The sequence below is a fragment of the Phoca vitulina genome, unplaced genomic scaffold (assembly GCF_004348235.1).
Source record: "Phoca vitulina isolate PV1807 unplaced genomic scaffold, GSC_HSeal_1.0 scaffold54, whole genome shotgun sequence".
NCBI lineage: Eukaryota > Metazoa > Chordata > Mammalia > Carnivora > Phocidae > Phoca > Phoca vitulina.
The window spans coordinates 8,877,773-8,903,897 of record NW_022589757.1 but is presented as its reverse complement, the minus strand read 5'-3'; the positions used below and the strand labels follow the sequence as shown (position 1 = coordinate 8,903,897).

Here is a 26,125-nt window from a genome sequence, read left to right as displayed (position 1 = left end):
GTAGTTAACCCTATTTTTGGTACATATATATAAGTTGTTCTCTCTTTAAAATTTTGGGATACAGTTTCTTCTAACAGACCAAAATATACTCTAAATCTCTAGTGTATGGCTTTGTTCTAGTCTCCTGCCTGATCACATTCTCTCCTTTTTTTGTTTTAATCCTCTTCGTTCTTTTTTCAACCAACTTCTTATCTTATCAATTCCTCTTAGAAATCTTTTATAATTTTCATCTTTACAGTCATATTCCATCCCTTCATCATATTAACCCTTATTTTTGTACATATATAAGTGTTTCTTTCTTTAAAATTTGGGAAGTACTTTCTTCTAACAGACCAAAATATGCCCAAAATCTAGTGTGTGGCACTGATCTATGTACCAGCCTGATCATATTTGATCATATTCTGTTTGTTTGTTTGTTTGTTTTTATCTTTTCCTTTTCCTTTTTCTTTTTTCTTTCTTTCCCTTTCTTTTCCCCCGGTTTCAGGTCTCTTCTGATTTGTTTAGTGTATATTTTCTGGGGACGTTGTTACCCTGTTAGCATTTTGTTCTCTCATTCATCTATTCTCCTCTGGACAAAATGACAAGATGGAAAAAATCACCTCAAAAAAAAGAACAAGAGGCAGTACCGACTACCAGGGACCTAGTCAATACAGACATGAGTAAGATGTCGGAACTAGAGTTCAGAATGATGATTTTAAAGATACTAGCTGGGCTTGAAAAAAGCATGGAAGATATTAGAGAAACCCTTTCTGGAGAAATAAAAGAACTAAAATCTAACCAAGTCGAAATCAAAAAGGCTATTAATGAGGTGCAATCAAAAATGGAGGCTCTAACTGCCAGGATAAATGAGGCAGAGAGAGAATTAGTGATATAGAAGACCAAATGTTGGAAAATAAAGAAGCTGAGAAAAAGAGAGATAAACAACTACTGGAGCATGAGAGCAGAATTCGAGAGATAAGTAATACCATAAGATGAAACAATATTAGAATAATTGGGATCCCAGAAGAAGAAGAAAGAGAGAGAGGGGCAGAAGGTATATTGGAGCAAATTATAGCAGAGAGCTTCCTTAATTTGGGGAAGGAAACAGGCATCAAAATCCAGGAGGCACAGAGAACCCCTCTCAAAATCAATAAAAATAGGTCAACACCCCAACATCTAATAGTAAAACTTACGAGTCTCAGAGACAAATAGAAAATCCTGAAAGCAGCTCGGGAGAAGAGATATGTAACCTACAATGGTAGAAACACTAGATTGGCAACAGACCTATCCACAGAGACCTGGCAGGCCAGAAAGGACTGGCAGGATATATTCAGAGCACTAAATGAGAAAAATATGCAGCCAAGAATACTATATCCAGCTAGGCTGTCACTGAAAATAGAAGGAGAGATAAAAAGCTTCCAGGACAAACAAAAACTAAAGGAATTTGCAAACACAAACCCAGCCCCACCAGAAATATTGAAAGGGGTCCTCTAAGCAAAGACAGAGCCTAGAAGCAACATAGACCAGAAAGGAACACAGACAGTGTACAGTAACAGTCACCTCACAGGCAATACAATGGCACTATATTCATATCTTTCAATAGTTACCCTGAATGTAAATGGGCTAAATGCCCCAATCAAAAGACACAGGCTATCAGAGTGGATAAAAAAACAAGACCCATCGATATGCTGTCTGCAAGAGACTCATTTTAGACCCAAAGACACCCCCAGATTGAAAGTGAGGGTGTGGAAAACCATTTACCATGCTAATGGACACCAAAAGAAAGCTGGGGTGGCAATCCTTATATGAGACAAATTACATTTTAAACCAAAGACTGTAATAAGAGATGAGGAAGGACACTATATCTTACCTAAAGGGTCTATCCCACAAGAAGATCTAACAATTGTAAATATCTATGCCCCTAACATGGGAGCAGCCAATTATATAAGGCAATTAATAACAGAAGCAAAGAAACACATCGACAACAATACAATAATAGTGTGGGACTTTAACACCCCCTTCACTGAAATGGACAGATCATCTAAGCAAAAGATCAACAAGGAAATAAAGACTTTAAATGACACACTGGACCAAATGGACTTCACAGATATATTCAGAACATTCCATCCCAGAGCAACAGAATTCACATTCTTCTCTAGTGCCCATGGAACATTCTCCAGAATAGATCACATCCTAGGTCACAAATCAGGTCTCAACTGGTACCAAAAGACCGGGATCATTCCCTGCATATTTTCAGACCACAATGCTTTGAAACTAGAACTCAATCACAAGAGGAAAGTCGGAAAGAACTCAAATACATGGATGCTAAAGAGCATCCTACTAAAGAATGAATGGGTCAACCAGGAAATTAAAGAAGAATTAAAAAAATTCATGGAAACCAATGAAAATGAAAACACAGCTCTTCAAAATATTTGGGATGCAGCAAAGGCAGTCCTAAGAGGAAAGTATATAACAATACAAGCCTTTCTCAAGAAACAAAAGAAAGGTCTCAAATACACAACCTAACCCTACACCGAGAACAGCAAATAAAGCCTAAACCCAGCAGGAGAAGAGAATTAATAAAGATCAGAGCAGAAATCCATGAAATAGAAACCAAAAGAACAGTAGAGCAGATCAACAAAACTAGGAGCTGGTTCTTTGAAAGAATTAACAAGATTGATAAACCCCTGGCCAGACTTACCAAAAAGAGAAGAGAAAGGACCCAAATAAATAAAATCATGAATGATAGCAGAGAGATCACAACCAACACCAAAGAAATACAAACAACTATAAGAACATATTATGAGCAACTGTATGCCAGCAAATTAGATAATCTGGAAGAAATGGATGCATTCCTAGAGATGTATCAACTACCAAAACTGAACCAGGAAGAAATAGAAAACCTGAACAGACCTATAACCACTAGGGAAATTGAAGCAGTAATGAAAAATCTCCCAACAAACAAGAGCCCAGGGCCAGATGGCTTCCCAGGGGAATTCTACCAAACATTTAAAGAATTAATACCTGTTCTTCTGAAACTGTTCCAAAAAATAGAAATGGTAGGAAAACTTCCAAACTCGTTTTACAAGGCCACCATTACCTTGATCCCCAAACCAGACAAAGACCTCATCAAAAAGGAGAATTACAGACCAATATCCTTGATGAACATGGATGCAAAAATTCTCACCAAAATACTAGCCAGTAGGATCCAACAGTACATTAAAAGGATTATTCACCACGACCAAGTGGGATTTATCCCTGGGCTGCAAGGTTGGTTCAACATCCGCAAATCAATCAATGTGATACAATACATTAACAAAAGAAAGAACTGTGCTCGCTTCGGCAGCACATATACTAAAACAAAAGAAAGAACAAGAACCATATGATCCTCTCAATAGATGCAGAAAAAGCATTTGACAAAGTACAGCATCCTTTCTTGATCAAAACTCTTCAGAGTATAGGGATAGAGGGTACATACCTCAAGATCATAAAAGCCATCTATGAAAAACCCACAGTGAATATCATTCTCAATGGGGAAAAACTGAGAGTGTTTCCCCTAAGGTCAGGAACGCGGCAGGGATGTCCACTGTCACCACTGCTATTCAACATAGTATTAGAAGTCCTAGCCACAGTAATCAGACAACAAAAAGAAATCAAAGGCATCCAAATCGGCAAAGAAGAAGTCAAACTCTCACTCTTTGCAGATGATATGATACTTTATGTGGAAAACCCAAAAGACTCCACCCCAAAACTGCTAGAACTCATACAGGAATTCAGTCAAGTGGCAGGATATAAAATCAATGCACAGAAATCAGTGGCATTCCTATAAACCAACAGCAAGACAGAAGAAAGAGAAATTAAGGCGTTGATCCCATTAACAATTTCACGCAAAACCATAAGATACCTAGGAATAAATCTAACCAAAGAGGCAAAGGATCTGTACTCAGAAAACTATAAAATACTCATGAACGAAATTGAGGAAGACATAAAGAAATGGAAAAACGTTCCATGTTCATGGATTGGAAGAACAAATATTGTGAAGGTGTCAATGCTACCTAGAGCAGTCTACACATTCAATGCAATCCCCATCAAAATACCATCCACTTTTTTCAAAGAAATGGAACAAATAATCCTAAAATTTGTATGGAACCAGAAAAGACCCCGAATAGCCAGAGGAATGTTGAAAAAGAAAAGCAAAGCTGGCGGCATCACAGTTCCGGACTTCCAGCTCTATTACAAAGCTGTCATCATCAAGACAGTATGGTACTGGCACAAAAACAGACACATAGATCAATGGAACAGAATAGAGAGCCCAGAAATGGACCCTCAACTCTATGGTCAACTAATCTTCGACAAAGCAGGAAAGAATGTCCAATGGAAACAAGACAGTCTCTTCAACAAATGGTGTTGGGAAAATTGGACAGCCACATGCAGAAGAATGAAACTGGACCATTTCCTTACACCACACACAAAAATAGACTCCAAATGGTTGAAAGACCTCAATGTGAGACAGGAGTCCATCAAAATCCTAAAGGAGAACACAGGCAGCAACCTCTTCAACCTCAGCCGCAGCAACTTCTTCCTAGAAACATCGCCAAAGGCAAGAGAAGCAAGGGCAAAATTGAACTATTGGGACTTCATCAAGATAAAAAGCTTTTGCACAGCAAAAGAAACAGTCAACAAAACCAAAAGAGAACCGACAGAATGGGAGAAGATATTTGCAAATGACACATCAGATAAAGGGCTAGTATCCAAAATCTATAAAGAACTTATCAAACTCAACACCCAAAGAACAAATGATCCAATCAAGAAATGGGCGGAAGACATGAACAGACATTTTTCCAAAGAAGACAATCAAATGGCCAACAGACACATGAAAAAGTGCTCAACATTGCTCGGCATCAGGGAAATCCAAATCAAAACCTCAATGAGATACCACCTCACATCAGTCAGAATGACTAAAAATAACAAGTCAGGAAATGACAGATGTTGGCGGGGATGTGGAGAAAGGGGAACCCTCCTACACTGTTGGTGGGAATGCAAGCTGGTGCAGACACTCTGGAAAACAGTATGGAGGTTCCTCAAAAACTTGAAAATAGAGCTACCATCTGACCCAGCAATTGCACTACTGGGTATTTACCCCAAAGATACAAATGTAGAGATCCAAAGGGGTATGTGCACCCTGATTTTTATAGCAGCAATGTCCACAATAGCCAAGCTATGGAAAGAGCCAAGATGTCCATCGATAGATGAATGGATAAAGAAGAGGTGGTATATATATATACAATGGAATATTATGCAGCCATCAAAAGGAATGAAAGCTTGCCATTTGCAATGACGTGGATGGAACTGGAGGGTATTATGCTGAGCAAAATAAGTCAATCAGAGAAAGACATGTATCATATGACCTCACTGATATAAGGAATTCTTAATCTCAGGAAACAAACTGAGGGTTGCTGAAGTGGTGGGGGGTGGGAGGGATGGGGTATCTGGGTGATAGACATTAGGGAGGGTATGTGCTATGGTGAGCGCTGTGAATTGTATAAGAGTGTTGAATCACAGACCTGTACCTTTGAAACAAATAATACATTATATGTTTAAAAAAAAAAAAAAGAAGAAGATAGCAGGAGGGGAAGAATGCAGGGGGGGAAATCAGAGGGAGAGATGAACCATGAGAGACTATGGACTCTGGAAAACAAACTGAGGGTTCTAGAGGGGAGGGGGGTGGGGGAATGGGTTAGCCTGGTGATGGGTATTAAAGAGGGCACGTTCTGCATGGAGCACTGGGTGTTATCTGTAAACAACGAATCATGGAACACTACTTCAAAAATTCATGATGTAATGTATGGTGATTAACATAATAATTAAAAAAAAAGGAGCTGATTAAAGATGTAGCTCTTCACTTTGAATTGGACAGCAGTCAACAGACCGTGGAGCAGAATGACTGGCAAATGACCAATGCCTAGCTAAAGAGATAATGCAAAATCTTCCAGAAAAGAGAAAAAAATTCATTACCTAAAAAGAATGGTAATCAGATTACAGTGGTCTGCAACATCATATTTGTCATATATGCTGTATATGCAGTTGGGGTGTGTGTGTGTGTGTGTGTGTGTGTGTGTGTGTGTGTGTGTGTTTGCATGGAAGTAGTAGAGGCTGTGGAGGGCCACTCAGATTCCTCTCTCACCTTCAGGACTGAAGTTCCCATTCCCCAGCTGTGTGTTGGCAGCTAACAGTAATTCAGTAAGTCTTACAGATACTGCCTTCTATTGAAGAAAGTCATCTTGCCCAAGGTCATGGCCCCTTCCTTGGAGTGGCCCATATCCAGTGACTTGTCAGTTTGGAGAGATCAAGGCCTCACCTGTTTGCTTCAATTCAGGATGACTGTGAAGGGTCATCGTAGCTCCAGAGCTCCCTGTAGGATTATCTGAGGCTGCTGTTGTTACTCATTGCAATTCAACTTCTCCCTCTGCCCAATCCTGTATTCCTCACTTCCCCACAAGTGTAGATCCTGAGGCTACTTCACGATCAACTTCCTGCACGCAGATGTGACAGTATTCTTTTCAGCTACCCTTGAGACACTGACTAAAATTGACTATGCAAAGAAAACCCAACAAACTCCTTCAAGGGCCGACCAAAGAGACCACATTCTCTCACCACAGTACGATATGATTAGACATTAACAATGACCCCCCCAACCACCACCACCACCACCACCACCACCACACACACACACACACACACACACACACACACCCTCTTCAGAATTCAAGTGTGGTGCATATAGAGTCACTTACATGAGAGTAATATTTTAATGAAAATGGTGAATGCCAAATAAAGTAGGTACAGGGTAAGTTCTTATGAAACAGTACAGTCAAATGGAATCCTTTTCAAGTGTTTTCCTCCTAACTGAAATTGTAAGAAAAGAAAAATAAGTACCCACCTTCATGATTTTACAAAGTATATCTTACTTCACAGAATGCCAGCTTGCCACCACGTGAATAGAGTAGGTGTGTAATATCAGGTGCTTAATTGTCAGGAAAATTAGGGGGAACAGAATGAAAGTCATGAATTTCATATAGAGCCATCCTTATTTTCTAGTTTATCAAAATGTTTTTCTTAAGTAATACATTTATAACACATTTGATACAACCTTGTAAAGGAACTTAAGTAATTAAATAAATGCACACCTTTAAGATGTGCCAAAGGGATGGAATCACAGGTATGAATGCTGCTCAGCATTTTTGCACCAGAAGATGCAGCCGCCATAACTCTTGGTGATTGCCATATCCGTAGAGCTGATCCATTCAGTACTTTGCCTCTCAGTCTGTGATCCTCCGTTCCTCAGTACTCTTGCCCTCCACGTGACCTTGGGCATGGTTACACCTTAAAACTGATCATTATAAATCACTGTAACCCCATGTCGGGGAAGGTCATTGAACAGACATGACCACCAGTTGACCTAGTCGATCAGAGGCTCCTCACCCCCTCCCCTGTCCTTGGAACGTGGGTTCTGCTTGCCTTTCCCCCCAGTGGCTGCTCCAAGGACACAGCCTTGACATAATGATGCGGTGTTGAGAACACCTGCACAGTATACATGACTGAACCCAGTGAAGGCCTCTGTATAAACTTAGGATGTGGCTGGTGGTTGCAGGAATCCACTCACCTTGCTGCCACCCAAGTTCCCTTTGCTTATGAAAACTGCCACTACTAACCTCTTTCTTCAGTTTTTCTCTGCCCTCTGAGTACAGCAGCCAGTTTCAGATTACACCTGGCAAATCCCCAGAGTGTTGCTAATCCGCCCCCCTTCTCCGCTCACTTCCAATAATTTCAATTTTAAGTATCCTTTCTCTTAACTTTCCAGCTCATTTCTTCAAACACCAATTTTAATAATCATTCCATCCCACTAGCTCTGATCCATTGATCTACCTTTTCAGTGCCTCTCACCGCTCTGCCCACCCCCAGGCTCTTGCTTTCTTACTCAGTTTAATTTTTGTTGCCCATCCTTATTATCACTCTCTTGCATACCCCTCAACTCCCTTACCCCTCTCTTGTTTTGTGGTTTTCTTTTAGTAAAGTCCCAACCCTCATTACATTCAACTTTCTACCAAAATTTCTGCCTGCATCCATGCAGCTGAGTGTGGCTACAGAAGAACACACAGCTGTCCTGTATAATCTCCCTTTGTATTCATGACCACTAACCTCACCAGTGAAGGGCCTCACAGGAGGGCCCTCCGTGCTGTCAGCAATCACATTTCACTTTCCTAGTTCATTCACTTTCCTGCTCTCTTAAAATGTGTTCATACCTTCTTTTCTCTCCTGACATCCCCCAAACCTCCTCTCCAGCCTTCCCCTCAGCTGATGACAATCTTGCTGCCCTTTTCACTGCATAATAGAATCAATCAAAGGAAAACTTCTGGAGGGAACTTTAGAAATGTTCCATATTTTGTTTAGGATGGTGATTACTGAGTCTATTTGACAAAATTCATGGGGCACTTAAAACCAATACATGTTACCTATGTAAGTTATATCTAAATCAAAATTAAAAATAAAGAAAGAACTTCCATAAGTTGTCACCACTGCATATACCCACTTCCTGCAGTGGGCTCTGTGTGTGGTCTTGATGCTGAGGATGAATGTTCCGTGCTCCTAGATAAGGCCAACTCCCTTACTCCTGCACTTGACTCCATCACTCCAGCAATTCTCCATTCTCCTTCCTGCTTCATCAGTGTTTCCCTTCACTGGATCATTCCTATCAGCATGTAAATGTGCCATTATTTCTCTCATTTTAAAAATAACACTCTCCTCCAGAAAAACCTCTCTCATTCCACTTCCCTCCATTTACTGCTCCATTTCTCTTCTCCTCTTTGCTGCAAAATTCCTCAAAATAGTTGCCTGTATTCACTTTTTCCAGTTCTTCTACTCCCATTCTCTCGTGAAACCACATCAATCTGTGTTTTGCTCATCACTGGGCCTCTGAAACCACTCTTGTCAAGGATATCCATGACTCCGTATTGATTAGATCCAGTGTTCAGTTCTTGGTCTTTACTCTACGTGACTTCTCAGCAACATTGAGCATTGTTGATGACTCTCTGTCCTTGACATTTTTCTTCACTGTCTTCTAGGAAAGGACTCTCCTGGATTTCTTCTTACCTAGCTGGTCGCTCCTTCTCCATCTCCTTTGCTCATCATCTCTCCTTGTCTCCTTTATTTTCTTATGATATGGTGCCCCTGTCTCTCATCTCACTGCCTTCACAATCTCATCCAGCTGATACCTTTAAATACCTTAAAAATGCTATGGACCCCCAAATTGCTATTTGCAGTGTGGAAGACTCCTCTGATCCTAGATTCATACCCAACCATGTATTTGAAAACTTCATTTGGATATCTAATAGGATATCTAATAGGCAACTCAAACTTCATGCATTCAAACACCAAAATCTGGAGGACTTGCCCTACCAGATGAAGACTTATTATAAAGTTATAATAATTAAGACAGTATAATATAGATGTGCGAATAGACAGAACATCCAGTGGAACCAAACAGCAAACCAATAAACAGATTCATACCTACACAGAAATCTTATATATAACAGAGCTAATCACTGGAGATTGGTGGGGAAAGAGGGAAACTATTCAATAAATGGTGGTAGGGCAATTAAATATCCATGTGGGAAAAATGGAAATGGATATCCCCCTCACATTATAACCAAAAGTCAATTGTAGGTCAATCAAGAACTTCATGTGGAAGGCAAAACTTTAAACATTTTAGAAGACAATAGAGAAGAATATCTTTATGGTCTTGGAGTAGAGAATAATTCCTTCAGAAACAGCACAAATCATAAATGAGAAGACTGATAAATTTAATGTCATTAAAATTTAGTATTTCTGTTCATAAAAAAAATACTAAAGAAAACCCAAAGATAAGCTTCAGACTGGGAAACGATATTACATTGTGCAAAGTGACAAAAAATAGAATTCAGGGGGCGCCTGGGTGGCTCAGTTGGTTAAGCGACTGCCTTCGGCTCAGGTCATGATCCTGGAGTCCCGGGATCGAGTCCCGCATCGGGCTCCCTGCTTGGCAGGGAGTCTGCTTCTCCCTCTGACCCTCCTCCTTCTCATGCTCTCTGTCTCTCATTCTCTCTCTCTCTCAAATAAATAAATAAAATCTTTAAAAAAAAAAAAATAGAATTCAGGATATAAAAGTAATAATCAAAAAGAAAAGAATAACCCAGTAGGAAATGGATGGAAGAAGACAAGAATAAACATTTTACAAAAGTGGATGTATATGAAAGGACACTAATCTTCTTTAGTAATCAGGGAAATATGAACTAAGAACACAATGAGACACCATTTCACACCCACTAGAAGAGCAAAATTAAAAAGTTAGCCAATATCAAATGTGGATTTTGTTGTGGGTGGTGGGAATTCTTGTGCACTGATGGTTGAGGGCAAATTGTTATAACCGCTTAAGAAAATGGTTTGGCAGTACTTAGTAAAATTGAATATGTATGTGCCCTAATCCAGATGAAACTCTTGTATACATGCAGAATTGTGTGTGATTGTGTGTGTGTGTGTGTGTGTGTCAAAGCAAGGAGAGGAGAGAGAAAGGGGGAGAGTGAAGAAATTAGTTGAATGTCCATCAATAGGAAAATGGATAAAATATGCTCAGTCACACATGGGATTTGTATAGTAATAAAAACAAATGAATTACTACTAAACACAACAACATGGACAAATCTGAAAAACAATGTTTTGAAAACTAAACAAAACAAAGGAATCTTTAAATAAAATTGAGAGTAACAGGTACCTCTGGGTAGAGGTAGGGGTGGGATAGAATAGAGTCAGGATGAAGTCTCACACAGGGGACTTCAAAGTTATTGTATTATTTTAATTCCACTGAATAGTGGGTACACAGGTATTTGTTCCTCTTTTAAAAATATTCATATATATTAAGTACCCTTTTAGTATGTATATGTCAAAGTTAAAATTGAAGTTTTGGAAATGTTTCATTTAGAATAAAAAAAAAGACTAATAAGTAGGTCATTAATACTCCCCCATCTTTAATTTTTTTAACTTCTTGTTTCTTTTACAGTTTTGAGTTATCTGTAACCATTGTTTCCTCTAATGTGAGCTAGTACTAAGCTGAAACAAATGGAACATTTTGAAAAATCTTTTGAAATCAGGGCCATCAAACTAGTTCATTTTTATATCAAGTTGTTAGGATACAAGTCTTTCACAGTAATGAACTGAGTTCCTATTTTATGTGATTTTTCCATAATCTATTGATAAAAAAAGATATAATTATTGTTGCCCTCTGGACTTTACATCAGGCCACAGAAAAAGTCTTATGAGTGAACTGAAATGTTTCATTGCTCAAAGTTTTCATGCATTCGTGCTATTTCCAGAAAAAAATCAGTGCCGTCACTGTATACATGTATTTCATAAACAGGTAATTCAAGTGTTTCATGTAGCTGGTGTTTTTCTTGTTAACACTGAACGACTGACTATATGTGAATGTGCATTTATAGGAAATTGCCCGGCATTTACGCCCTGGAACCCTCAGAGCAGTCTTTGGTAAAACTAAGATCCAGAATGCTGTTCACTGTACTGATCTACCAGAGGATGGCCTATTAGAGGTAAGATAAAGAAAGGTTGACATCCTATTTATATTTCAAACTCATAATCTCAGCAATTCTGGTGCATAAGAAACCTTTTAATATTCTTGGATTGTACTATTACTTGGCCATCTGAGGACTTCAGAGTGCAACTTTAAATGACCCATTTGTAGGATGCTGCATATAACTAGTCTTCAAAGAGTTAATTGGTTGGCATATTTCTGTGTTTGGCATATTTCTGTGATTGGTGTATACATGCCAATATTTTAATGCATACATTTAAAAATAATTTTAAAAACAAAGAGCTATAGCATTAAATAATGTGAAATTTGTTTTAAAAACAGGTAAAAATACCATTACCATAAGTTTCTAGTCATAATGATATGTCAGTGAAATCAAGAAGTCCAATATGCAGTGTGATAACATTAAAAGTAATAGTTACCATTTACTGACTCTTTATATGCTGGGTTCTAGCGTGATAGATAAATGCTTTGTATAAAGTAATTTTTTTTAAATTTTATTTTATTATGTTAATCACCATACATTACATCATTAGTTTTTGATGTAGTGTTCCATGATTCATTGTTTGCATATAACACCCAGTGCTCCATTCAATAGGTACCCTTTTTAATACCTATCACAAGGCTAACCCATCCCTCCACCCCCCTTAATCTCCAGAGCAACTCTAATCGGTTGGTATTATGATGTCCATTTTTTTCAGGAAAATAAATTGAGACTCAGAGGTATATAACATCCTCAAACCACTCATATAGGACAGAGCCATATTTTGACCTCTCATCTGTGTAATTAACATAAAACAGGAAACAATGAAAAAATTATAAGAAAATATTAGTGAAAATTAGTCTTGTTTGGATTTTTTTTTTTTAAGTAGGCTCCACACGCAGCATGGAGCCCAACACGGGGCTTAAACTCATGTCCCTGAGATCAAGACCTGAGCTGAGATCAAGAGTCAGACACTTAACCGACTGAGCCACCCAGGTGTCCCAGTCTGGTTTGGTTTTTAAAAAGTCATTTCTAGCCCCAAAGCAAAGAAACTTTAAAGAAAAAATAGAAATTTTTAACTTTTTACAGTTTTTTAAATTGTATTTTAAATTTGTATGTCAAAAGGAACTAAACTGAAATGAATATACAATGATAAAATGATTATAGCTTAAACACAGAAAAATGATTGATATCTTCAATACATATTTGTTTTAGAGAGTATTATTTATGTTTTATGTCAAATTTATCAGTCGTTTTTTCTGCTTTTGAAGTCATACATAGAAAGGCCTCCCCCACATTTTGCTTTCATTTTCTTACATTGAAATATTCAGTCCACCTGGAATTTGACATATGGTGTGAGGTGTGGACTAGTCAGCTGTCACAACATCGTTAAATCCTCCCATGCTTTCATTGTTACTTCTCATTTATTAAATATTTGTCTACATCTGTGTCTGTTTCTGAACTTTCAATTTTATTCCATTGGTCTGTGCCAGCAAAATACTATTTTTATTATTGCACTTTATTTATACTTTGAAAAAGTTTTCTTGGTTTTCTCTTAAATTTATTCCTCCACGTAAACTTTATATGAGCTTACCAAGTTCTTTACCCCATCCCCACAGGATGCAAATGGGACCTTGACTAACGTTATAATATTTTTATAAATTACCATGGGACTGACATATCTATAACTGTGAGTTTCTGTCTGTGTATTTGGTATGCCTCTTCTTTTATGCAAGCAGTAGAGTCTTTTTCATAGGGGTCTTGGACATAGTATATTAAATTTATTCCCATCAGTTTTTTATTTTGTTGCTTTAGAGAATTACTTTATTAACTCCATTAAAATTTTCTGCTATAAGCCAAGATGTTCATGTGATAAACATGCGATTACATGTTAATGTAACCTTATCTAAACTATGCACTGTGGTACGAAATTTTCACATACTTGTGAAATATAAAATTATAACAAATTTCATTTTTTAATCACCCAAAGTATTACATGTTTGTTTAAAATTTTCACCTTTTTTATAAATATTCCATTTACTTTCTGATAGTTTAGGATCTATAGAGTAGGTTTGAATACAGACTATTGTTCAGTGAAACTGAAATATTAATTGTGAAATTTATGCCCATTAAAAAATATTATCAAAGTATGCCCATGATTTTGCTTGTACAAACTGAAATGGATTATTACTGCCTGTAGTTTACAAAGCCATTTACTAAATGATTAAAATCTTTCTAACCTAACTTCACAGGAGATTTAATTGTAAGTTAATGACTGTGTGGTTTAGAGAATTAACCAAAAACCAGAAGTCAGAGCTCCAGCAGCCTCCTCTCATGTGGCTGGTGATTCATAAATTGATGTGACCTTGGATAAGTCACTTTTTCTTTCCATGCCTCACTTTTTTTTTTTTCTTTTTTAATTTTTTTATTGTTATGTTAATCCCCATACATTACATCATTAGTTTTAGATATAGTGTTCCATGATTCATTGTTTGTGCATAACACCCAGTGCTCCATGCAGAACGTGCCCTCCTCAATAACCCATCACCAGGCTAACCCATCCTCCCAACCCCCTCCCCTCTAGAACCCTCAGTTTGTTTTTCAGAGTCCATTGTCTCTCATGGTTCTTCTCCCCCTCCGATTTCCCCCCCTTCATTCTTCCCCTCCTGCTACATTCTTCTTCTTCTTTTTTTCTTTCTTAACATATATTTCCATGCCTCACTTTTATCAGCAAAATAGAATAAAGATTTCTGATATAATCAAGAGATGTTCTTCCAGTTAGGGATTAACTGTTTGTGGATTGTTACATTGCTTTAAATGGTAAGGTATTATAAAAACACTAAGAAGCCAGAATAGTTATCTGTTCGGAGGTCTTCAAAGTGAAATTCAGAGTGACATAAAGACAAGCTTTCTGATCAGGGAAGCACTTTATGCTGCTACTCATTAAGGGAACATCCTGTAGATGTAGGGTGACCATAAAATGTATTGTCTAATCCAGGACCTTTCTGAGAGGCAGCTCCAATCAGACAAGATGCTAGGACAAAAGGCATAAACCAGAACTATCATTGGCACACTGGGATTATAGGCTCTCTCTTTATATGGGAGCCAGGAAAATGGGAAAAGGTTACTTCTCCTTAATCCTTTCCTCATGTGATGTTTATTGAGCTAAGTTTATTTGTGTCAGATCTTAGAAGGTATTCCAGTTCATATTTTGTCACCATCTATTTTATGTACTTATTCTTGTAGCAAATGATTATAGTATGTATTACTTGCTGACATTGTGATAGGATTTCAGAATCACACGAGACATTTCTCCTATCCTCATTGAGCTCATAATAAGTTTCAGAGTTCAAGGATCTTAGCATGAAAATAGAATCTATTAGGAGCATTTGGATGCTCCTAATTGTGACATAGCCATTTTTGTGGATGTAGGAATAAATGACAGCATCTATGGTATGAGACATTCTATGATGTTATTTCACTGGTAATGCTCCTGATTGGTAGTAACTCTAAAGATCTTAAATTTGAGCTTTAAAGAAAGCGTTAATGGCAAAATATATAGCTAAACTAGTAATCAAAGAAATACTAGTTTTTTAATAAGGGCAAAGAATTTTTTTAAAATATCACTGTTCACTGCTGGTAAGGCTACAGTTAAACAGATACGCTCATATTGCTGGTGATAGCTACGTGGCAACAGGTATTGAAAGCCATGGGTTTTTTCCATTTGTTCCAGAAGTCTACTTCTTAGACTCTAACCAAAGGAGCAGGTGACAGCAGGACTACAAAATAGAAAGTTATCTGCACAGACGTTCATTGAAGGAGTATTTGGGGTAATTAAAGTCAGAAATGACGTGCATGTCAAAGGTGTATCTGATGGTCCCTCCTCTGAGAAGACTTTCTTGCTACCTGTTGTCTGCATCAGAGTTCCTTCCATATGTGTTTGCCTAGCAATTTACTTCCCTCTAGTACGGTAGTGTAGCCAAGAGCTGACATAGCTCTGCACGTGGGGCAAGTTACTCATTTCACCGAGCTAGGTTTCGTCATTCCATAAAATGAAGATAATAGCAGTGCCTGCCCTATCAGATAGCATAGTGCCTAGCACAGAGTAATTGCTCAACAAATGATAGCAATTATATTATTATTATTACAACCCATTGTCTTTTGCTTATATATATGTCCCCATAAGACTGAGTACTCATAGGGAAGAGAATCTGTCTTGCCCAGCATATAAAAGCTCCTCCACAAATCAGTTTTGAAGAATAAGAGGGAAGGTTTGGTGAAATAAATTATGGTTCATGCACTCCATGCAAAAGTATGCAACTTTTTTTTTTTTGAGGTTTTCAGCTTTTTATTTAGCATAGCATATCCAATATGATTCTTTTTCTCATTCTTAATATCAAAGTTTCAGAATCTCTCTTGTAATTGTAACAAAATACTTGTAACCTTTTTTTTAAATAATGATGATGGAGACCTCAGCAGTGGATTCCAGCCTTGGTTGCATATCGGAATCACCTAGACCATTTTTAAAATACTGATGCCCAGACCTATCCTTAGAGATTCTAATGATTTTTCTTTTGAAATAACTTCAAGCTTACAGATAAGTTGCAAGTACAGTACAAAAAAATTTTTTTCATGAACATTTGGGATTAAGTTGCCAACATAATGCCCCATATCTCTGAGTACTTTAGTGTGTATTTTTTAACATAAAAGGGCATTTTTCTACCTAACTACATTACGAGCAGCCAAGTTAGGAAATTAACATTGATACGTTGCTGCCATTTAATTTTTAAACCCCATTAAAATATCACCCATTGTCTCAATAATGTGTTTTAGTAGCAAAAGAATCCAGGTCAGAATCACTCATTGCATTTAGTTCTCTGCTTAGTTTCTTTCAGTGTAGAGCTTTGCTCAGATTTTCCTTGACTTTCAGGACCTTGACACTTTTGACAGTAACAAGCAGAGATTCTAATATAACTGACCCATTTATTCGTTTGCTCATCAGAAGATTTTCTAGATGGTTTCTTTGTGCATTTCTAACAAGATACTGACACATTGATTTTGCCGAACAGCATATATTGCTTATACAAAGAGTCTTTTATTGGCTCCCCATTGTCCATGAAGCTGTGTGACGCCTGTTTGATTTTATGACCCAACATTGTGTATGCCTCCCTTCTGCTCCACTTAGCCTGAGCCCGCTGCTCACGAGCATCACTGATGATACTTCTTCCTCAGTTTTATTTTGTCCTTCCTTTATCTTTCCCAAAGCTTCTGTGCTGCTCATGTAGCTTCCGTAGTCAGTTCCCAGAACTGTTGTTTTCTGATTATCTTCACGGGAACAGCCAACACTTTACATGTACTGAAATTGAAATTCTCCAAGCTGCCAAATAAGTATACAGTAGAAAATGTGAGTATGTTTGAATTTTGAATTCTGTTCGTCAAAATGATATATCAGTCATTCATTCAGATACTTACATTTTTTTAAATTAAAAACAGCACTGGGGACACAGCAGTAAACAGGATACGTGCAGCCCCTGCCCTCATGGAGCTTACCTTTTAGGAGATAGCAATCATAGTCGTTGTTTTTTAGAATCATGAAAATATGGATCTTTCCTCTGTTTTTGTTTTCCAAATATTCTGTAAATTGGTTATATCACTTTTGTGGTTATAAAATAAGAATTTTTACAGTCTATAAAATAGGGGCGCCAGGGTGGCTCACTTGGTTGGGCATCAGTCTCTTGACTGATCAGGTCATGATTCTCAGGGTTGTGACATCGAGCCCGGCGTTGGGCTCCACACTCAGCTCCTTGAGATTCTCTCTCGCCCTCTCCCTCCACCCCTCCCCACCCCCACACATGCTCTCTCTCCCTCTCTCTCTCTCTAAAATAAATGGATCTTTTGAAAAGTTTATAAAATATTTCATTGTAGATATAAATAGACAACCAAAACAAATCTGAAATTGGATATATAATTATTTCTGCATTGATTCTTGTTCTGGTGTACTCTGGAAAAAAATTAATCAAGCATTAACCAGAAATAAACATAGGTATAGAAGTAAGATGATTGGACAGGCCTGGATTTCTTGGCTGTGGTTAGTATGGGTCTCTGCATACACTGACACTCGTAATTTATCTTTAGTTTTAGTTTGTATCTCAAAGGAAGAGTTGTGATTTTCACTAGTACATTGTCAAAGAGGGAACAACTTGTCCAAAGACAAGAGCAAACAGCTTTCTCTAAGAGATTTAAAAATAGTTTAGTAAGGCTGAGACTTTGACCTTGAGGTGGAAAATGACAAGAGATAAGGCTAAGAAAGTCATAAAGGGCCTTGTAAAATCATGTTGAGACATCTGAACTTTATCCAGAGGGCAACAGGAATCCAAATAAATGTTTTACACAGGGGAGTAGCACAATCATATATGTGTTACAGGGATCACTCTGGCTGCAGGATGGAGAACAGATCAAGGGGGTTGGGGAGGGTAGGGGGAGAAGGTCAGTCTGGAGGGAGAGAGACCAGGTAGAAGGCTGTGAAGGTAATTTAGGGAAAGATTCTGGTAGCCTGAATGGATGTGGCAGTAGGAATAGCTCAAAGCAGTGAGCTTCAGAAGATATTTAGGGGGCTAGAACTGACAGCCTCAGAGACTAGTTGGATGTGAAGGGTAACCTATGGCAATGAGACAAGATTAACTCCTATCTCCAAGTGAAGACGATGGAGGCTACCATTGTTATCTGTGATACCCAAATTTCTGAAAACCAAAGTTGTTTCATAAATTTGATGGCAAAGGCTAACCTAATCTTATGTATAATTTTTCTACAACCCACTTAGTGTGATCGTTCACACTGCTGTAGAAGTATTAATGTATTAGATTATGTATGGAAAACTCCCCAGACTCCTGGTACAATATAAAATATATATACCATATACATTCAATGACTTTTATATAATATGGAGGATGCATACCTTATTACTATTCCAAGTTTCAAAATATCTGTCACCAGGAGTTTGAATAAAGGATAGTGGAGAAGGTTTGAAACAGCCATGGAGAAAGAGCTGATCACAAATAAAGATTTCTGGGTGATATTTAGGATTCAACTGATTTGAGATCCTATGTGTATCATGAATTTATTGTTTTTCTGAGGTACAGTTGGAATGAACAGGGATGAGGCTTTTGCAGGTGGGTGCATGAGGCAAGAGCATTGAGGATGTTAGTGAGAGTGGTTGAAGTTATAAATAAGGGAAGATGTGATGGGAGAAGGTGCTAGAATAAAAGGAGAAAATCAAAAGGGACTGAAAGCCTTCTGAGGCTTACGGACACGGGTCCTGGAACAAATGAAGGCAGGAGCTGTGGTCAGAGTAGACTCGTCTAAATTTAAAATTTCAGAGGAGGAGCTTCTCATGGCGATGGTAAGGTTCAGGATGTGGCCATGGAAGAGGTGACCAGCATGGAATTGAAGTCACCAGAGATGTGGAGCCTTCAGTGATTAGTGAAATTAAAGTCCCCTGGGATCATGGCTGGGAGGCAGAGTCGAGAGGAAAACAGTGATCCAAAGCCTAAAGTTTTCAGCAAAGTAGAGACAGTGAACCTGAGGTGTGACAGCAGCAAGGAGAAGAGAGCATCTGGCCAGATGGCAGAGCTCAGAGTCCAGGTCCTACATGAGGGAGGAAGGAGAGCACTATTTCTACAATCCTGGCCAGAGAAACTTCACCCATGGCTCCAAAGAAGGGATGCCTTCAGGGATATCCGGGTTTCATTTAAGGCTGGGAGGCCTGGTGAAGAAGTTCAGGTTTCAAGGGAGTTTACTTTGAGACTGAGGGGCTGGAGGGAGCAAGGACAGTGAGTGACTGGTGGAGGGAAGAGGAACTCCAGAGCCATGGAAGAGTAACGAGATGGGGGAAAATAGGTGACCAGAATGGCCTCCATCTTGGTGGATGGGGTGTTACAAGTTACTAGTTGTTTTTCTGCCCCATAGTTAAGGGTTTGAATGTAGGCAGTCGGGGCCTACAACCTCAGGAACCCAGGCTCCACCTTCTTGTTCCTCACAGACATTCTTAGCTTGTTGCCTTGTGGTCCCCCCCGCGTGGTTGTTGGAGCTGCATTTATTACTTCTGTGATCCAGGCATGAAGAAGGAGAAGAGCAAGGGGCAAAAGGTGAAAAATACCAGCTCAGTCAGCATCCTCTTCTCTGCCCACTTAAAGGAGATTTTCCAGGAGCCCCACCCAGCAAATTCCGCTTATGATTTGCTTGCTAGAATTTAGTCCAATGGCCACCCCGTTCTTCAAGAGGAGCTGGTTAATATAGAGAGCAATGAGAACATTGCTACCTCCAACAAAATCAAGTTTCTGTTGGAAGGAAGAAAGGGAGAGTGAGCACTGGGGAGGGGAAGAGCAGCATCTGCCACAAATGGTCAATAAGAATAACAGGACTTTAGTTAGGACCAGCTTTCCACTAGAATTGGCCCCTGCTGTTCCCCAGTATGGTGGTTCTCAAGAGTCCTCCCCCATCAGCAGCATCTGCATCACCTGAGACTTGGAAAATGAAACTCTCTGGCCCCACCCTAGACTGCTGACTCATAAACGCTGTGAGTCCGGCCCAGGAAATCTGCTTTATGCAGCTTTCCAGGTGATTCCGATGCCCCTAAGGTAGTGGGTTCTCTGCCAATAGCATGCATCAACATCACCTATGGAGTTTTATTTTTTTAAATTTTTATTTTTATTCCAGTATAGTTGACACACAGTGTTATATTAGTTTTAGATGTACAATATGGAGTTTTTAAAACTACATAAGCCTGGAGCTCTCTCACAGAAGATTCTGGTTAAGTAGGTTTGGGATGAGCTTTTTGGATCTGTGGAGGTTTTTTTTGGGGGGGGGTGCTTTATGTTGCAGGTAATTCTGATATAGATAATAATTAAACTAGCATTTGGAAACTACTGACATTTGTACCTTTTGGGGAAAAGTTGGCTGTGGTTCTGCTTTTGAGGAAAACCTAGACCCTGTCAGCAGGCCAGCAAAGAGATTATTTTACTTCCGGGACCTAGAATTGGAAACAGCAGCAACCTTTGGAATTTGAAGGGATCTGTAGCCTCTGTCAATGGATTTAGCTGCAGCCAAGGGTTATTACACTTCCAGGGAGGGCCAGCCTCTGAATGGGGGAGTTGGTGGCCTCTCGGGAAGGAGCCAGTCATGACCTGGTTGATTATCTGGATTTCTTGGTGGACATCTAAGTGTCAAGGCTGCCATATGCCCTTTCAGGGAATGACTAGAGGCCTGGTTGTGTGTGTGTGTGTGTGTGTGTGTGTGTACGCACGCACATTTGCATGTGTGTATGTGTGCACTAATGCATTCTAAGGCTGACAAGGACAGAGGCCTTGGGTCTCACAGCTGAAAACAGTTTTCCTCAGGTTCTTCAAATCTGCACTCACCACTTAACATGGGCATGTGATGCACAGGTGTGCAGGGGACCGAGCCATATCTTTTTCCCCTGCTGATTGTGTAAGTGCCTTGAGGGTCTGGACCTCTCAGACTTTTGAATCTCTAGCCCCTGCCTAGCATACCATAGGCTTTTAGTCAATGTCCATTAAGTAAATACATGGGGAGCGTCTCATGAATGAGGACAGTGTGCCTCCGCCCCCATTCTCTTTCCATATGGCTGAAATGTCACACCCTGATGAGGTGAGCACCACTTTCAAGTGCCACATCCCACTACTTCCTCCATTTACCAGTTGCCAGAAAAGGCTACTGCTTCTTTCACTGCTGACTGTATGCAGCTAAAACCTGAGCTATGTGTAGGTGGAAAGCTGATGGTTTGCAAAGATTTTTTGTCCTCTCAAATGTAGTATCTCAAAAGTCTCTATGTTGACCTTAAAAATATCCTGAAAATATAATAAGCATTAGGCTATCAAATTCTAATTCTTTATGGCCCAATTAGTAGTAAAGAATTGATATTTTGTCAGATAAAGGGATCTTGGACTAAGGAGCAATTTTGTGTTCCCTCCTGTATCCTGTCATGTGTAGAGCTCATTTCCTTGTTAGAGTACTTTGATTACTTCTACCCCAGATAGTCCACACACTATCTCAGTAAGAAAGGGATCCTAATATTTCCCTCATTTAGCATAGGTAGGAATTTAGTATTTTATTCACGGCAATAATGGATCTCTATAAAATGCTAGAATAACTTATTCCCAATAGTCATAATAACTGTTACTTCATGGAAATTTCTTTTTTTTTTTTTTTTGAATATTTGGTCTTTTTTTTTTTTTTTTAAGATTTTATTTATTTATTTGACAGAGAGAGACACAGCGAGAGAGGGAAGGAACACAAGCAGGGGGAGTGGGAGAGGGAGAAGCAGGCTTCCCGCTGAGCAGGGAGCCCGATGTGGGACTCGATCCCAGGACCCTGGGATCATGACCTGAGCCGAAGGCAGTCGCTTAACCGACTGAGCCACCCAGGCGCCCACTTCATGGAAATTTCTATATCCATTAATACCATTATATCCAGGCAATCATTATAACGACTGAAATCACATTCCACACAGGGAATTTTCAGGTCCATAGGTCCCTCCCTTTCTCAAATATAGCCCCACCTCCAGCTTTCTTTGCGTTGGTTATCTTTTCAATCTGAAAAGTAACAAACCTTATGGATTTAAGGATTATATTTAGTATGATTCCACTTTATTTTTTTATTGAAGTACAAGTACCATATAATGTAAGATTCAGATGTACACATATTGACTCAACAATTCTATACATTACTTAGTGCTCACCACACTAAGAGCAGTTACCATCTGTCACCATATGACCTTATTACAATATTATTGACTATATTCCCTATGCTGTACATTTCATCTCCATGACTTATTTTATAACTGGAAGTTTATACCACTTAATCCCCCCTTTTTTTGTCCTTCCTCAAACCCACAACCCTCTGGCAACCACCAGTCTATTCTCTGATTTAAGAGTGTGTTTATTTTTTGTTTGTGTTTTTGCTTTTCAGATTCCACATACAAGTGAAATCATATGGTATTTGTCTTTCTCTAACTTATTTCACTTAGCATTATGCCCTCTAGATCCATGCATGTTGTCGCAAATGGCAAGATCTCATTCCTTCTTATGACACAGTAATATTTCACTGTTTAAAGATATCACCTCTTCTTTATCATTTATCTATCGATGGACACTTGAGTTGCTTCTGTATCTCCACTATTGTAAATAATGCTGCAGTAAACACAGGGGTGCATCTATCTTTTCGATTTAGTGTTTTTGTTTCCTTTGGGTAAATGCACAGTAGTGGAATTACTGGATCATATGGTAGTTCTATTTTTAATTTTTTGAGGAACCTCCATACTGTTTTCCAGAGGCTGTGCCAATTTGTATTCCCAACAATAGTGTGGGAGGGTTCCCTGTTTTCCACATCCTCACCAACACCTGTTATGTCTTGTCTAAATGATACTAGCCATTCTGACAGGTGTGAGGTGATACCTCATTGTGGTTTTGATATGTATTTCCCTGATGATTAGTGATGTCAAGCACCTTTTCATGTGTCTGTTGACCATCTGGATGTCTTCTTTGGAAAAATGTCTATTCAGGTCCTCTGCCCATTTAATTGGATTATTTGTGGTTTTTTGGTGTTGAGTTGTAGAAGTTGTTTATATATTTTGGGTATGAACCCCTTTATTGGATATATAATTGCAAATATCTTCTTCCATTCAGATTACCTTTTTGTTTTGTTGATGGTTTCCTTTGCTGTGCAAAAGCTTTTTATCTTGATATAATTCCAATAGTTTATTTTTGTATTTGTTTCCCTTGCCTGAGGAGACATAGCTATTAAAAAAAAAAAAAGTTGCTATGTCCGATGTCAGAAAAATTATTTCCAGTGTTCTGCTTTAGGATTTTTATGGTTTCAGATCTCAGATGTAGTCTAATCCATTTTGAGTTTATTTTTCTGTATGTTGTAAGAAGGTGGTCCAGTTTTACATATAACTGTCCTGTTTTCTAAACACCATTTATTGAAAATACTGTCTTTTCCCCATTGTTTATTCTTGCCTCATTTGTGTTAGAGTAATTGAGCGTATGAACATGGGTTTATTTCTAGGCTCCCTACCTGTTCTATTGATCTATCTGTCTACTTTGTGCCTGCTTTGATTGCTATGGCTTTGTAGTATGTCTTGAAATCTGGGATTGTGATAACTCCAGCTTTCTCCCTCATCTCAAAATTGCTTCGGCTATTCGAAGTATTTTGTGTTTCTGTACAGATTTTTAGGATTACTTGTTCTAATTCTGTGAAGAATGTTGTGGGTATTTTGATGGGGATTTTATTGTATCTGTAGCTTGTGATATTAATTCTTCCTGTCCATGAGCATGGTATATCTTTCCAATTTTTTGTGTCATCTTCAGTTTATTTCATCAATATTTTATAGTTTTCAGGGTACTGGTCTTTCTCCTCCTTGATTAAATTTATTCCTAGGTATTTTATTATTTTTGGTACCAATTTAAATGGCACTGTATTCTTAATTTCTCTTACTCCTATTTTGTTACTAGTGGATAGAAACAACAGATTTCTGTATATTAACTTTCTATCATGTAACTTTACTGAATTTGTTTAGCAGTCCTAATAGTGTTCTTGTGGAGTCTTTAGGATTTTCTATGTATAGTAACATGTTATCTGCAAACAGTGAGTTTTACTTCTTCCTTACCAATTTGTATACTTTTTATTTTTATTGTCTTGATCACTGCATCTAGGATTTCCAGTACTATGATGAATAAAAGTGGTGAGAATGGACCTTCTTGAAAGGAAAAGTTTTCAGTTTTTCACCATTGAGTATGATGTTAGCTGTGGGTTTGTCATATATGGCTTTTATTATGTTGAGGTATGTTCCCTTTAAACACACTTTGTTGAGTTTTTATCATGAATGGATGTTGTATTTTGTGAAATGTTTTTTCTGCACTTATTAAGATGATCACATGCTTTTTATCATTTCTCTTAATAATGTGATGTATCACGTTGATTGATTTATGAATATTGATCCATCCTTGCATCCTGGGAATAAATCCCTCTTGACTGTGGTAAATGATTTTTTTTAATGTATTGCTGGATTCAGTTTGCTCGTATTTTGTTGAGGATTCTTACACCTATGTTCATCAGAGATCTTGGCCTGTAATTTTTTTTTTTTTTTTTTATGATGTCTTTATCTGGTTTTGGTGTCAGAGTAATTAATGCTGGCCTCATAGAATAAATTTGGAATCTTTCCTTCCCCTATTTTTTAGAATAGTTTGAGAATGGGTATTAACTCTGCTTTAAATGTTTGCAAGAATTCATCTGTAAGGCTCTGTGGTCCTGAATTTTGTTGGAAGTTTTTTTATTACTGATTTAATTTAATTGCTAATAATTGGTCTGTTCAAAGTTTCTATTTCTTCCTGATTCAGTTTTGGAAGGTTGTATGTTTCTAAGAATGTATCCATTTCTTCTCGGTTGTCCAATTTGTTGGCATATAATTTTTCATACTATTCTCTTAGAAACTTTTGCATATCTTTGGTGCCAGTTGTTATTTCTCCTCCTTCGTTTCTAATTTTATTTATTTGTGTTTCTTTTTTTCTTGATAGTCTGGCTAAAGGTTTATCAATTTTATTTATCTTTTTGAAGAGCAGCTCTTAGTTTCATTGATCCTTTCCATTGTCTTATAGTCTCTATTTCATTTATTTCTGCTCTAATCTTTATTATTTCCTTCTTTCAACTAGCTTTGGGCTTGTTTTCCCTAGCTCCTTTGGTGTACAGTTAGGCTGTTTATGTGAGATTTTTATTTTTTCTTGAGATAGGCCTGGATCATTATAAATTTCCCTCCTAGAATTGCTTTTGCTTCATCGAAGGTTTTTGAACCATTGTGTTTATGTTTTCATTTGTCTCCATGTATTATTTTAATTCCTCTTTGATTTCTTGGTTGACCCATTAATTTTTTAATAACATGTTTTTAGCCTCCATGTGTCTGTTTTTTCGAGATTTTTTCTTGTAATTGATTACTAGTTTCATACTGTTGTGGTTGGAAAAGATGCTTGATATTATTTCAGTCTTCTTGTATTTGTTGAGACTTATTCTGTGGCCTAACATGTGATCTATCCTGGGGAATGTGCCATGTGCACTTGAAAAAATGTGTATTCTGTTCTTGGACGGAATGTTCTGTATATATCTATTAGGTCCATGTGGTCTAATGTGTTGCTCAAAGCCACTGTTTCCTTGTTGATTTTCTGTCTGGATGATATATCCATTGATGTAAGTGGGATGTTAAAGTTCCCTACTACTATTGTATTACTGTCAATTTCTCCCTTTATGTCTGTTAATATTTGCTTCATGTATTTAGATGCTCCTATGTTGGTTACATAGATATTTACAATTGTTATATCCTGTTGTTGGATTGATCCCTTTATAATTATGTACTGTAGTTCTTTGTCTCTTGCTACAGTTTTTGTTTTAAAGTCTACTTTGTCTGATATAAGTTTTGCTACCCTGGCTTTTTTTGTTTGCATTTACATGGTATGTTTTTC

At 38.1% G+C, this 26,125-nt stretch overlaps 1 protein-coding gene across 3 annotated transcripts in view; it reads left to right on the top strand.

Moving 5' to 3' along the window:
- NME7 (NME/NM23 family member 7) overlaps positions 1–26,125 on the top strand; it is a 270,694-nt gene that overhangs the window by 204,184 nt on the left and 40,385 nt on the right. For 2 of the 3 annotated variants that reach the window (XM_032389414.1, XM_032389418.1), the window contains one exon: positions 11,508–11,615. In XM_032389414.1, coding sequence (XP_032245305.1) covers positions 11,508–11,615 — 108 coding nt within the window. Of the gene's footprint in view, positions 1–11,507; positions 11,625–26,125 lie in introns of those variants that run through there. The other variant, XM_032389416.1, reaches the window with a different exon arrangement.